The following is a 14124-nucleotide window of genomic DNA, read 5'->3' as shown; positions in this document are numbered from 1 at the left end:
GACAGGGCTTGCAATAAGGTGAGCTACAGTATTGTGGAATAGTAGTTTGTAACTATTTCCCTATGTATCAAAGTTTCCCATAAATACATATTACTTTGTGAAGCAGATGCATCTAACAATTATTCAGATAAAATCCTGCTTAAGATTTTGCTTTTTTTTCCAAGCTGAAAAGCTTCTTTAAGTACTTTGGGAAGTTCAGGTTAATGTATCTTAGTCTGCAAAGGCTACAAACAGTTGTTTTGGGATTAGAGGCTCATTTCTTTCTTACTTATTTGAAATATCTAGTCTATTTTATCATAAACTAGCTAAGCCTAGTGGATGAAAAGTTTACCTCTGGCTTCCAGCTGCACCTTCATTTTGGACATTTTGAATCTATCGTTAAAACTCTTGACAATGTTGTGAAACACCTTTTATACAATGTCTTTAAGTGGCTGAGCCAGAAATACTGTTGGGGTCGTCATGGTTTCTACCAGTGTTTCAACAAACAAATGACCAATGGACATATAGGCAAATTCCAAGTGATGACAGACATGGATGAACATGGGTAAAATATACTCACTTCAGCTGAAAGATGAAGCACCACAAAGTGATACCTCTTTGGACTGAGGAAATTAAAGCTAGAGCTTCAGAAAGTAGCGTTCCTGATATTACAGCCATCTTAGGGTCCCACCAGCCCAACTGTCCAACCAACATTACCTTCTTCAAGTGGCTGAAAGTCCCAATAGGGATGAAAGACAAAGGGAATTCAAGGGAAGCATCAGCTCATTTAACAGCCAGGAAACTAGAATTAAGGATTGCAAAGTTGTAGTGAAGCTGAGGATTGCACCTTCAACTGTGTCTCAGGTCACCTCTTCAGCAGCAAAACTCCAGCCTTCTTTCTTAAACTAGAATGGGCGTTGTTTAAAGACAAAATGAGGAAAAACTGGTAAGTTATAGACTGAATAGCAGCAGCATGATTTTCTATGAATCCAGGCACCTGCAAGGTATCAAAGCAAAAGGCATCAGTATTTTTGGAAAATGAGACTGAGGATGTGAAGCAAGGAGCCAGCAGTCACGAACTGTTTAATTCATGCTGATTTTCCCAGAACCGTATCTGAGGAGGATGTCACACTTTTCCGTTCTCAAGTTCAACCTTTTCTCTGAGTGCACCAGCAAGTTTCACCTCTTCTGACACTGTACTCTCCCGTGAGTTATTTATAATCTCCTGTTGCTTCCCGTAAGTAGAATTTCACTCGCCTTCCTTCTCTCTGCCTCGGATTGTTATATTCCACTGATACGCTTCTGCTTCACATATAAACCTTTCAGCAGCTTGTTTTCTTCCAGCTCCAAGACGTGCTAAACTCAAAGGAGACCATTCAGAGAAATGGGAAGGAAGCATTTACCCTTGGCAGCAGCAATTTAGGGTCATATGTAATATTTAATGTGTAGAATCCTAGAGGCTCAGCACATACTCAAACATCCCTCCTAAGCATGCGTTCTTAAAATCCTTTCAAGTTCACTAAAATTGATAGGTTGGTCTTTTGCACGCTAATATTGAGAGCTTTTCAGATATCCCTACAAGCTGCCATCATCATTTCGTTTCTGTCTGCCATTTTTGTTGTGTCAGAGATCAAAACTGTAGGGCATTATTTCTGACCTGTTCAGCTTAAGAAATACATGGAATAGAACATGCTTTGGAAAGACAGTAAGATTATTGCCTAAATTGCTACATCTGTCTGTTGCGTATCTCAGACATACACGTTTGTCCTTCTGTAACATGAAAATACATCACAAATGCCTTGAAAGTCCTACTGTCCTATTCTTAAAAGAGTATTGCGTAACTATTTTAAAGTACAGAGCATGGTTAAACAATAAATAAGGAAAAAATCAATTACATTCTTGACACGCTTCCAAGCATAATGTAGGACACAGACATGTTACCTAAGAATATAATCTCAATTCAAACGTGTAATCCCTTCAATTAACACTTTGCCGTAAGTATACTTAGGTCTGATGCATGGCTGCACGGTTCTGCAGTTTAGAATGAACTTTTGTGAACTCCGCTTCTTGTGGAGCGATATTTTTTTTTTTTTTTAATGAGACTATGTTTTTAGGAGCTTTGCTCAAACATAAAAATTAATAGAGTTAAACGTAATAAATAAGTTTGAGTTACCTAGCCCTTATCTGTGATTATTACCACAACAGCACTGCAATGCAAAATAAAGGGTATGTAGCCACAGCCTCCAACGAGAAGAGTAGCCCCCTGGGATACTCTTGATCTGCCGCAGCTATTTTGAACCAGTTATCAGTTTAATCTATAAAGTTACCCTCCAGGCAGTTAATTGCTTGGTAACTAAGCTCTGTGTATCCAACACAACTGATTTTAGTATCTCTGCAAAGGAGCATAGAACTAGGCACAGGGAAGTTTTCACTTCAATCGTCATCTAATTCTATCTGCCCAAGTGCCAGAAAAGAAAATTCCCTTTCCTCTACTGGCTGAAACAAATGCTACCTGTAAGGTTTTTTTGGGGGGTTGTTTTTTTTTTTTTTCATTCAAAGATTCTGTTGTCTACAAAAGAAGGGGTGCAAGGCTTTAAGTTCAGCTCTACATTCAAACATTCCTACAAGTTTAGGCCTGTTTGGTTCAGTTCATGTGTTTGACTCTTTGTCATCAGTCTATGATCTGTGTTGTCGTAATCTCTAAAGCCCAAGTAGATATGCCAAGAAGCGGACTCAAATTTTCACAATGCAAGGGTTAGATTCAAGTCTCTGCTTTATCTGCTGCCTTGGCACAATGTAAGAAAACTTTCAGCAAAATCTGGAAGGGACATTGAATATGAACATTGGGACATCAATTTCTTTTCCTTTTTCAGAGAAGTTTCTTTAAGTTGAGGGAAAATTATGTCATATTTTGATTTTTCTTGGATGGCTTCTCTTCAAGATGGCTCGCACCCAGATTCTTCTAAACTTTTCACTTCTGAGAAAGATAATGTCTCATGTCAGAAGGATAAAAGCTCATGTCAAGAAGTAGAGCAGAACACGGTAATCTGAACATTCTTTAACAGTGCAGAATTTCTGATTGCAACAGCTACAAATAACCTATGGGAAACAGTAATAGGAATTGTTTATTCAAGAATACTTCCCGTGGCTCTGCAGTTCATCCAGGTGCACAAGCTCTGTTTTTCACAGAACATTAATCTCGGTTTCTATCTGTTACTTTGGATTTCTTGTCAACAGATAACCCAAGCCAAGAAGATCTAAGCCTAAGTTTTGTAAACAAGTAAATTAGGACTCACCTTCTACTGAACAGGAAGAAAAAAGCCAAACCAGAAGGTGCTACGTAAAGACCAACGGATGGGTAAGGGTACAAGTTTACATTATTATCATTGACCATATTTGACACAAGCAAAAATAGGAATCACCGTCTGTTATCAGACCTGCATGTACTGCTCTGCCCAATCTACCTTACCAGAATAAATTGTCCCAATAGCACACTAAGATACATTCTCATTTCCCACCTATTCTGGGTTAGGGGCTTTTTTTTGGGTCATGCCAAGATCAAAATCATGCCTGTGCTATAAGAGTACTTCTAGCAGTGATGCCCACTACACTTAGTTCTTTGAGACTCTGATTGAATAGAGTGGAAAAAAGATCACCTTTTGATATAGCACTGATTTTTCTGTCAAAGCAGTCAGATACATTCTATATTATAACTATCTGAATCAGCATTCACAGATAGGGCTCTGAGTGAAGTAATTATTACAAATCTAGAAGTTAAGGGTGTTTTTTTTGTTTTGTTTTAATCAAAGCATTCACAGACAAGGACTGATTTTTCTTTGAAAACAGCCATTCTGTATACCATGTAAGATGTTCTCAGGTTATAGGTTCATGTGTATTTTACTTTATCCGAGTATTACTCATGGTGCATGGATTTGTCACATAAGTTGCACGGCTTGTATACTGTGTATGGACAGAAAAACATTAAGAAAAGCATAAATGGATGATGGATAACAAAGTGTATGATTGTCATCGCTTACGTCAGTTCTAGGGATTTCAAGATATCCCTGAGAATATCCAGTGTTCATCTGAAAATATGCAAATACTAATCAGAGCTACTTAGCACATCTTGCTGATGTGCAGCTGAAGCCTACTGAATGGCAGCTTTTTCACTCACAGAAGTAGTCAGAAGTTTTTTTTTGAATTTTTTTTCTCAGTTTAACCAGATCAGCTGAAAAATTAGTGTTGGACTTCCTATATGGAACTTTTCACATCTCTTCCGTTTTCTCTTGAGCAGGTGCAAATTACATTGAACACGTTTCAAGTAAGTATATTTATCTATAAAAGAGACAGAATACACTTGTAAAAGTCAGCTAAACCATTTTTTTTCTTGTTTTCTCTCCTGCACCATCAAGTGAGTTGTACATGTTCTTGGGAGTCTTGCAAGGGAAGAACTGCAGCAATTAAATGCCTTTCCAAACTATCATTTGTTGAATATGTAGCCCAAAGGTGGTTTTGAACCAAAAGTTAAAGGAGGTAATTTACAAACTGTGGTGAGGCTTCTCCCATTCCAAAGCACTGTACCTAAACAGATAAGCATCCTCTTTTAAATTTTACTGAAAACTAGCATACCATTCAAACACCCATGTTAAGTTAGCAAGATGCACGTTAGAAGCAGCACGGCAAAAATAATGACATTTGCAATGTTATCTGGAAGCAGCAAGTACCTTGAAAAGAAATTCTTCGCTCTCCAAAGGAGGTGTGGAGTAGCAGGAGGGCTACAATAGGCCTTTACACAGAGAACAAGGCCTTTACTGGAGAACAAGTCTTATGAGGAGCGGCTGAGGGAACTGGGGTTGTTTCACCTGGAGAAAAGGAGGCTGAGGGGAGACCTCATCACTCTCTACAACTACCTGAAAGGAGGTTGTAGCGAGGTGGGTGTCGGTATCTTCTCCCAAGTAACTAGCGATAGGATGAGAGGAAATGGCCTCAAGTTGCGCCAGGGGAGGTTTAGATTGGACGCGAGGAAAAATTTCTTTACTGAAAGAAAGAGTGGTGAAACATTGGAACAGGCTGCCCAGGGAAGTGGTTGAGTCACCATCCCTGGAGGTATTTAAAAGACGAGTAGATGAGGCGCTTAGGGACATGGTTCAGTGGGCATGGTGGTGTTGGGTTGACGGTTGGACTCGATGATCTTAGAGGTCCTTTCCAACCTTAATGATTCTATGATTCTACACAGCTTGCTTCTTTTGTGCAATTTATAGATTGAGAGGACACCTGTCTTACTGGAATAATACAGAGGTCAGGGAAATGCAACTTACTGAACAAAACAACCATAGCAGACAGTTTGCTTTTAAGCAAAATATATTTCAGGCTGTTGGCAAGTAACAACCTTAGACATAAAATAGTGTCACTAAATTAACACTAAAAGAAATACTGTAGTACTCTGACAATTTTTGAAAAGTAGTCAGTGAAAATGTGTTAAGGATATATGCCCGCTTAAAGCCTTATTATCATATAACGCTGTTCTGTTGAGTTGGAACCTCAAGTGAAATAGCCTAGGAAGTGAGTAAATGTGAGTCCTTCAGTTCCCAAACTGAAATAAAAACAAAAAGGAAAGACTTTGCATTCTAAAATGCACTCAGCTGTGATAATCTTGTCTTTAATAACGGAAAGGAAGGACTAGAGCATCTCCCTCTGTTCACAGACATGAGTGAGGGCAGGTTGGATTCGCAAGGATCTCGCACTACAAGAGTGGGATTTGTATCACCATTTCCTGTTGCAACAGGAGGGTTTCCTCACTGACACGTGCCTGAAATACAGTACAAATAGAAGCTGTTATCCGCTTCAAGATCAGCAAAGGTGACCTTCATAGCATGAATAGGAAAAGCAGGGAGAGAATAGTAACACTAAGCCACTCAGTGGTGATGAGTTACAATTGAGCTACAACATTTTTGAAATGCAGCTGGGTCTGCTGATCCCAGATGAAGCCAAAATTATTACAGTAATCACAGCAGCACAGCTATTGAAGCTGCCCCATAAGGAAGCATGCAAGGAAGGGAAGAGAAGGGGAAAAAAACAGTAGGCATTGGAAAGTTATTTGCGAAATGCTGGCTAAAGAACAACCACCATTACCACCAAACCCACGTGCATTCCCATAAAGATGGCAGGTATACACCCATACCTGCAGGCAGGCATCATCAAGAGGCCAGCTCCCAGCTGCTGTTGGTATCTAATCAAAAGGTCAGCAGTAACAATAATAATAATTCTCTGAAACAACAGTATTTTCTTAGATGCTAAATTATTTATTCCACCCCAGAGCACCATCCGACAGCAGGGGGCCCATGGAGTCCCTCCTGCAAATTAAGTGGTCTAATGGTAAGACACAAAACAAGTTTAGAGTAAAATCTGTAACATTGTGAAAGAAAGAACAAATAAATAGAAACAGCTTTTCTAGTTACACAACTGACAGGCAGTTGTCCCTGCAAACCATAAAGTGGAGAATCATCTAATAAAATCTTTCCTTCAAAGAAAAATAGCCAAAATGCTAAAGAAATAGAACAAAATACAGAATTGTATTTTTATTATATCTATATTATTAACATAGAATTGGGAGCAGCTGCTCAGTTTTTCCATGTCAATTCAACCTGTCACAGTGTCAGATAAATCCACATAAATGACAATTTACATTCTACTTAAGTTAGTGAAAGTCAGTGGTTAGCAGCGATTTATATAGTACATGCTTTTACAGTCCTCTTGTTGCTGAAAGACTGCCAGAGAAACTCGATAAAGGGGGTCTGCTTTCACCCTACAGGATCTGCAGTTTTATATTAGGTTAAAAGGAAGAGGAACATACGAATGCACACTTCAGTGCAACAGCAATGATGAAGCCAGAGTAAGAACAAAGAAAAACTAAGAGAAATTAAAAATGAGAGCTCAAATTGTCAATATAAAGATGCTAACAATATCCACAGGATACTAAACTACTGTAATAAACTTGTGCAGTAAAAGTATGCAGTAAGCATTGGGCTATCACTTCCTTTTCTTGTCAGAGTGGAGGAAGCTAGAAGGAAATCATCATAATCTAATATAGGTGACATCTTTGATAATTACTTAAAAAAATTAAAGTGTCATTTATTCAAAACTAACATATAATAAGTGTTACTTAATGTCACAGTAGTTCTCATGGGGAAAAAAAATTTATTTTTCTTGGTTTACAGCTGTAGGCTTTGCATAAATATTCCACAGTAACTGCATTTTAAGAGATTGAGTGGTTTTATAGCCAATATTCTCAAACCTATCAAATATTAAATCCCACAATGCTTTTTAAAATGTAAGCCTCTATTACACTTCTTTGTACGTGTGATACTTACACTCACTTGAAGGACAGAGAATTGATGTTAGCTTGTCCAGATAATGCATTCACACTTTTCCAAGGAGTGGGAAACAACTTGGGATTTACAAAAAGACCAGTCATGTTTCAGCTACTAAAAATTTCCTTATCTCTTCTGAGAAATGTAATTTTACGTTACACACTTGTAAACAGAGAAATCCAGGCAGAAAGAACTTTCATATGAAATAATAATTCCCATAATTCAGAGCAAAGAGCTCAAGTGTATGACACTAATATAGATCTGTTTGTTTCCTGGAAGGACAAACACTATGTAAACTATGTGTGTACACACATATATATTTTCTAAACAGAAAACTGACTCATGATAGCTATTGTTGTAACGAACTCCAGAACGTAGGGAATCAATCTAATATTCTATCGTGCCTCTCCTCAGGCATTCTCTAGGTACAAAAGTGTTCCTCAAAACTCATCTTTAATGTTGAAATGTGGCTGATCTTCAGGCTTAAAGTCTAGATTGGGGCTGCCATCCTCATTCAGAATTCGTCGAGAAGTATAGCCAACAATTGGGTATTTGGCCTTATAAACATTATTGAAGATATCATCCAGGGACTTCAGTTCCTCTTCTGTGAGTCCTGTCTAAATTAAATATGGAAATGAAAGTCCTCTCTCAAAGAAATAAAAATACAGATATTTACAGGCGTTCTTCTTTTTTATTGATTACTATAAACCTTAGGGTCAGCTTTTGGGTTTACTTTGCAGAGCATGATTAACAAAATTGATAGTATAACCTGTAATTTTATCCTTTTCATTCAAATTCAGCCTTGACAAAACTTTAATATATTCAGGTTAAACAAACCATTAATCTCCCTTCATTTTCCCTGCATAAGTAAATCACACCTCAAAAGAAGCAACAACCCACTGCCAGAGTTAGCCTTCGCCACCATGTCAGTGACACAGGATACACTAAATCAATTGACAAAGAAAGTGATTTACTCTCTTTGGAAGCATCTTTTTGAACAGCAGGCAATTTTCCCTTTACGTGCTTATGTAAGTTGTATTGATTCCACAGATGAAAAAAACCTTTCCTTTTTAAGGCTGTTAGCACTGCACCTTTCATGAGCAGTAAATACATATCCATTTTACATATTTAAGGGATATTAATGCATTTTGTTTTTAAAGATGTGAATCAACTTAAATAAATACAAATAATTTAATATTATCATTCGTCATCTTGCAAAAGAATAAAACTGTGCGAAACAGAATTAAACTAATAGTCCATTCTCTTACTATGTCATGTGTAAGATCTGCTGGATCCAGAGACATCTTTGCAACTCCTCGTGTTGAGTCTTTTCCAACCAAAGCATTGTATGGGGCTCCTTTTCCATAAAATTCTGTCGGATTTAAAAAAAGCATCCAGTGATGATCTGACAATGTACAGGGTACGTTCAGCCTCTGCTTTTCACCAGCCTGCTATACTTGTCAGTGAACTGAAAGCAACGACTCAAGTCTAAGACTCTTCTTTCCAAAACTGACTTTTGATTTGCTACTTTTTGATAATATATCCCAGTCCTTAAAAAGAAAAACAAAACAGAGGCTGGGGTTATACAATACAGCTGTTGAACTCCTATACTGCGGTCTTAAAATTCACCTATTATCTAGGGAGCTGTGCTTTACATTCTCACGAGAGGTTTGTAGACTCCAGAATTTGCAGTGGCAAGCTTTGTCTAACTTAGAATTTGAAGATCAGCCAACGTGTATGTCCAGACAAGCTGCATTAACAAGCTTAGTACAAACAAAGCAACAAGCCATTAGTTTGCTTATGATGACATTAAGGCAAGTGTCCAGGACCCCTGTGGTCCCTTCAAACATCTTACAGCAAATCTGGATTAAGTAGCAGGAGTTCAAATTGCAACATCTGGAGTTCTTAGAGAAGGCACAAACAGCAAATACAGCAATAAATGGTTTAGGTGTAAACGATGAGACAAGAAGCCTCATGAACTAAGAAAATTTTAAAGGAAGAAAAAAAATTACTTAGCCCCCCACCCTCCTTTCAAAATCACAGTCAACTCTTCCAAGAGTTTTGACCAGGCCACTGGGCAGCACGGGTAGGCAAACACCAGCACAACAGGAAAAGATGAAGCTGCAGCAATGCTGGTATTGTGTAGTGCAATACGGGTACATCCAAGTTAGCTTTGATCTTGTCAGTTTGTGTACCCAGCGCAATAAAATGCTGTAGCACCGGCTGCCGTGTGGCCTGACCCCACATCTGGCGAGGACTCAGGGGTCTGGGCAGGCGTCTTGGCAGGTGTCTTCAGCGTTTCTGTCGTCAGCGCCCAAGCTAACTGGACTACGCTGGCTTGTCTGTCTACATGTACTGTAATCTCAAACCAGTGTAAGTTCTAGGCAAAACCTTAGTGGGGGAGGTGTCCGAGGAGGAAAATTGAGTTTTTTAAAAAAGGAAGAAGTAGATTCTTTTTGTTGCGATTGAACTGCAGGCTTCTAATACATTGGGAATATTTAAAAACAAATGACTGAATAATAGCATGAAAACAAAGCAGACAGCAGAGGAGAAGCAAACTCACCTTTTCCAGAAGTGACATCAAATACTACTCCCTTTACCGCCAGGTAAATGGGCTGTCCTTCCTGGAAAGAAAGCCATCAACGTATCCTCAACACTGAAGTGTAGGCAAAAGGCAATTAGTTTTAGCTATGAAATCCATAAGCACTCAGAACACAAAGAAGAAAATTAAATTCTCTCTTGTACGTTTTCTCTTGTTTGTGTGTGCATACAAGCATACACGTTCTCTCTCTTGAAATTTCTTGTTTGTGCTTTAAACCATCCCTGAGATTTTTGAGGATTTAAGCATATGGAATGAGAGAATCTTTTTAATCTAAATGTCACAATCACAGAAGACATGTCCCTCTCGCAAGTCACCTCGTCTGCACGCTTGTCTGCTTGAAGATGATCAACTGCATCTTTCAATTCCTAATGCAGATGGATATTGCCCAAGATAAAAGAGTGTACGGCTAACAGCATTCTTTATTCGATTAAGAGAACAACAGATATACATAAACACACACAAATCTGATCTGCTAACATCTGTTTTACTTAATAAGCCAGTGCTTCTGCTTTGTCTTTCATGTGCAAGACATTTTTAGTCAGATGCTGGTTAGTTTCTTGAAAGTATCCAGAGAAGACCCTGGGAAGATCAGCCAGCAAGTTGTTCAAAAGAGAAGACAGATGTGTATCAATATAGGACTTTATAATTTTGAATGTGAAGTTCTGCTGAGATTTCTGCATCACGGAAAGCTAAAGACTCTTAAGTTGAAATTGCTCTGTTACTTCTATAATCTTGCAGAGGGAAAAAAAGGGTCTAAATACATGGTTTAATGAATTAAGAGAAAATTACTTTGGCTCCAATTCATGTAATCTGAAATTCACTGGCATGAGTACCTCATCAAGCAGGCAAGGAATAAAATAGGAATGTGCCATCCAATTGTCTGTACGCAACTTCAATGGACCAAAATCTGCTGCCAGCAGGACAAACGAACAGCAGGCTAGCAACATGCGAATGCCAACAAACTTCTCATAAACGCCTAAAAAGCAAGTTATGCCATAATTCCTGGAAGGGAGGGAATAGCACAGCAGCAGAGCACGAGAAAACCAAGTTTTAATGTGGTTTCAGGGCACCGAGCAGCAGGGAAGGTGGCAACGCTGGGGGCCGTGCGGGGCGACGCCAGGACACCCCACCGGCCCGGACCTCGGCGCCGCGGCCGCACCAGCCCTGCCCCGCGGCTTTAAAGAACCGGCCGGGGAGGCTCGGGGGCCCGAGGCCGCGCTGCGGCTCTGCCTCCCGCCCGCCCCTACCTGCTGCCCGTCGTATCTGGCCAGCTCGGCCTCGGTGAAGAGCCGCACGGGGACCTCGGCCGGCGGCCTGAAGCGCAGCTCCCGCTCGGCCGCAGCCGGCACGGCGCTGAGCAGGGCGACCAGCAGCACCCGCGCCGCGCCGCCCGCCATGCCGCGGCGGACGGGCGGCGGTCCCGCCTCCAGCCCCCGCCGCCGGGGGCGGTGGCTCCGGGCCCCGCTCGTCCCCCGGCCCCGGGCAACCGGGCCCACGGGCGGGAGCGGGTTCCTAACCCGGCGCCTTGGTCGTTTGGTTAAATGAAAGTACGTGGGGAGAGCTTAAGCCAAGGCGCATGTGCACTGAAATTAAACAACCACTGGTGAAGTGCCCGGCGCTGCTCCGAGGAAGAGTCATTAGAGGCCAGGGCTGCAGGTGGGGGAGCGCTCCTCCATGCGGGATGCGCAGCCGGCACCGTAACGGGCATCTGCTAGTGAGAGACTCCTCAATTTCCATCCTTCCCCTCTGAAGTTTCTCTGCTTGATGTTTTAAATGTTTATTCACAAGATCAGCACACGTAGGGCAGGCTTCGTCTTTATGACTTAAAAAAACCCCAAACTTTTTAGCCTAAGGAAGGAGAGAATAAATAGAAAATTTTCAAATGACGTGATTTCCCCATGCTATAAATAGAGCACAGGGAAACATTCTGGGCTGGCAGAAGAATAAGCAGTTTGGTGTTTGTAATTCGGTATGGAATTAGGAAAATTAGAAACTTTTTACAATTTAGATACATGTATCACATCCCTCACTGTAGTGCTGGCAAGTGAGTACTCGAAGGATTTAAAGCCTGGCTGTTTGATGCTGCAGCACCCTGTCATCCTGACTACCGTGCTGTAATTCAAATCCCTGTTTGGTATCTCCGCTCCTTGTACAGTGTTTTGTGAAAGCGGAACAGTTTGGAGAAGGATCTGGACAGTAAATGGGAGATAGAAATGGGTTTGAGCTTTGTTTTAAGGATTGTTTATAAACTATTCTGTGTAAAATCTGTATGTCCATCTCAGAGGACGCCTGTTCCATGTTGCCTGGGGTAGCACCCTTTTCCACAGGCTGTCCAAAGACACTTCTGTACATCAGTGTAACCAGAGCTGAAGTAGCTAATCCAAAGCAACGTCTCCATAGTTCTCTTCTGGATGACAAAAGCAGCACAAGATGAGAAGCACAGGGGAGTGAGGGAGGGCATGTCACCACAGTATGGGGGTGACGACCAATGAGCCACGTCCCCGTGTGAGGAGCTGGGCCAAGCCTGCAGAGCCAGGGCACGGGGAAAGTGAGTTGCTGCGGCCATCTGGGAGGTTACCTGGTGTGGCAAGCCGAGTATTGGTCCCATTAGGGTGAAGGTTTACAAGGTCGTTACTGTGATTCTCCTTAAGCGATGAAGTTTGCCTACACTGCCTAAACAATAGCTGGGCTTAAGAACAGGCTTCCCACCCTGGCTGTCCATCACATCCGTTTGCTGACTCCACACGCCACAAGACAGTTATGAAATGTCAAGCAGAAAAGAGACCTTTAGTAAGTCTTTGGACAAAACAGCTCCTGAATGCTCCCGTTACGCACAAGAGCGAGCTCTGGCATTTGCCTGGTTACTCTGCAAATACCCTGCATGACTTGCCGCAGAGACCCATGCTGCTGGGAAATATGCAAAAGTCTAATTTGTCAGTTTGGTTCAAGTCACATTATAGATTTACCTTTTATTCTGAAACAATTATTTCTTAGTGTCTCCCCGGGGGGAGGCTGCAAGTGCTGAATGCAAGCCAACATCTGTCTGAAGTGTTACTGATTTGGGGACGCGTTAGAGCCTGCCTTTGAACCACAGACATCTGAAAAGTTAATAATAAGAACTAAAATATTTTCTTTCTGAAAGGAGAAGCTGTATATTAGGATTGTTGTTGTCAGAGGACTTTAAACCTTGGTTATTAACTTACTAGGTGTGGGTCTTAGGCATAAGGAAATGATCTGCTGAGCAGGGACTCCACTACAGTGTTGCATCTCAATGCAAGACATGTTATGCATGCTTTTTCTTGATGATGAAACATTAACAATTACTTCCATGCTGGGGAAGAAAAATAGCTGCGTAGGTATTTGTGGATGGATGGATGGCTCATGAGTCAGCTCTTACATGGTTTTGGCTTTTATCTTCCCAGAGCGCCCCACTGCTGCTGCTCCTCTGCCAGCACAGCGTGGTTGGGTCTTCGTAGGAGCCCTGCAGAAGTTTTGTCTGGTTGCCAAGCAAGTCTGTTGTTTTGGTGTTCTGCTAGCAGCCTTGAGCAGCAAAAAAGACAAATAATTTAAAAAAAGTAATGGTGTGCATCTTGGGGAGAGCTGGCAAAATTGTTTTAAATTGTTTTTCCAATCTAGTTCATTCTTGCATAGGAGAGTTTGTGTTGTGATGTGTGTGGTGCAGACTCTCATTTCCGTGTCACTACACAGCACACTTCTGTGCTTTCCGTAGAGTGGAACGTTCCTATAAACCTTATAAAAAACCCGCTTATGCGTGCCATGAGCAACCGCACTGCATTCGACGGCTTCATGCTGCCTAGAGCAAGAGAGCTCGGCAAAAATGGCTAAGCAAGCTCTGGAAGCTGAAACAAGACCCGACCCCTCGATGGCGTTGCGAACCTTGTAGCATCTAGTGCTTTTCAAAGCTCCGTCCCCTACAGCCTGGACGCGGATAAACGAGGGTGGTTATCGCCGGGGCGGCTGCCGGCGACCCCCGGCACGCCAAGGGCCTCCTCGCTGCCTGCCGCTGAGGTGAGGTCCGAGCTCAGCGGCAGGCAGCTGCCCGCTGCCCGGCCCCCTCCCCACAGCCCAGCGGCGCTGCCTGGCTTCAACGGTCGCCGGGCGGCCGTTACAGCAGCTCGCGCCGGACTACGCCTCCCAGCAGCCCCCGCGCCT

The 14124-nt window shown here is 41.7% G+C and overlaps 2 protein-coding genes across 5 annotated transcripts in view; one reads left to right on the top strand and one right to left on the bottom strand.

Annotated features, from left to right (window-relative positions):
- The window catches only part of PACC1 (proton activated chloride channel 1), a 95489-nt gene that overhangs the window by 58209 nt on the left and 23156 nt on the right, over positions 1-14124 (top strand). The window contains exons 4-5 of one of the 4 annotated variants that reach the window (XM_076334529.1): positions 1086-1185; positions 3217-3337. The exons of 2 other annotated variants lie outside the window; for them this stretch is intronic. The gene's annotated coding sequence lies outside the window, so the exon portion shown is untranslated. Of the gene's footprint in view, positions 1-1085; positions 1186-3216; positions 3338-14124 lie in introns of those variants that run through there. One more of the 4 variants, XM_076334535.1, reaches the window with a different exon arrangement.
- On the bottom strand, positions 6533-11529 carry NENF (neudesin neurotrophic factor). The gene is given in 5 exon segments (XM_076334527.1): positions 6533-7966; positions 8618-8721; positions 9913-9973; positions 11199-11370; positions 11372-11529. Coding segments are annotated over 5 exon segments (672 nt in total). The 3' UTR covers positions 6533-7789.

This window comes from Aptenodytes patagonicus, chromosome 3 (assembly GCF_965638725.1).
Source record: "Aptenodytes patagonicus chromosome 3, bAptPat1.pri.cur, whole genome shotgun sequence".
In the NCBI taxonomy this organism is placed as follows: Eukaryota; Metazoa; Chordata; class Aves; order Sphenisciformes; family Spheniscidae; genus Aptenodytes; species Aptenodytes patagonicus.
The sequence above is the reverse complement of the archived record's forward strand: the minus strand, read 5'-3'. Positions and strand labels throughout refer to the sequence as shown.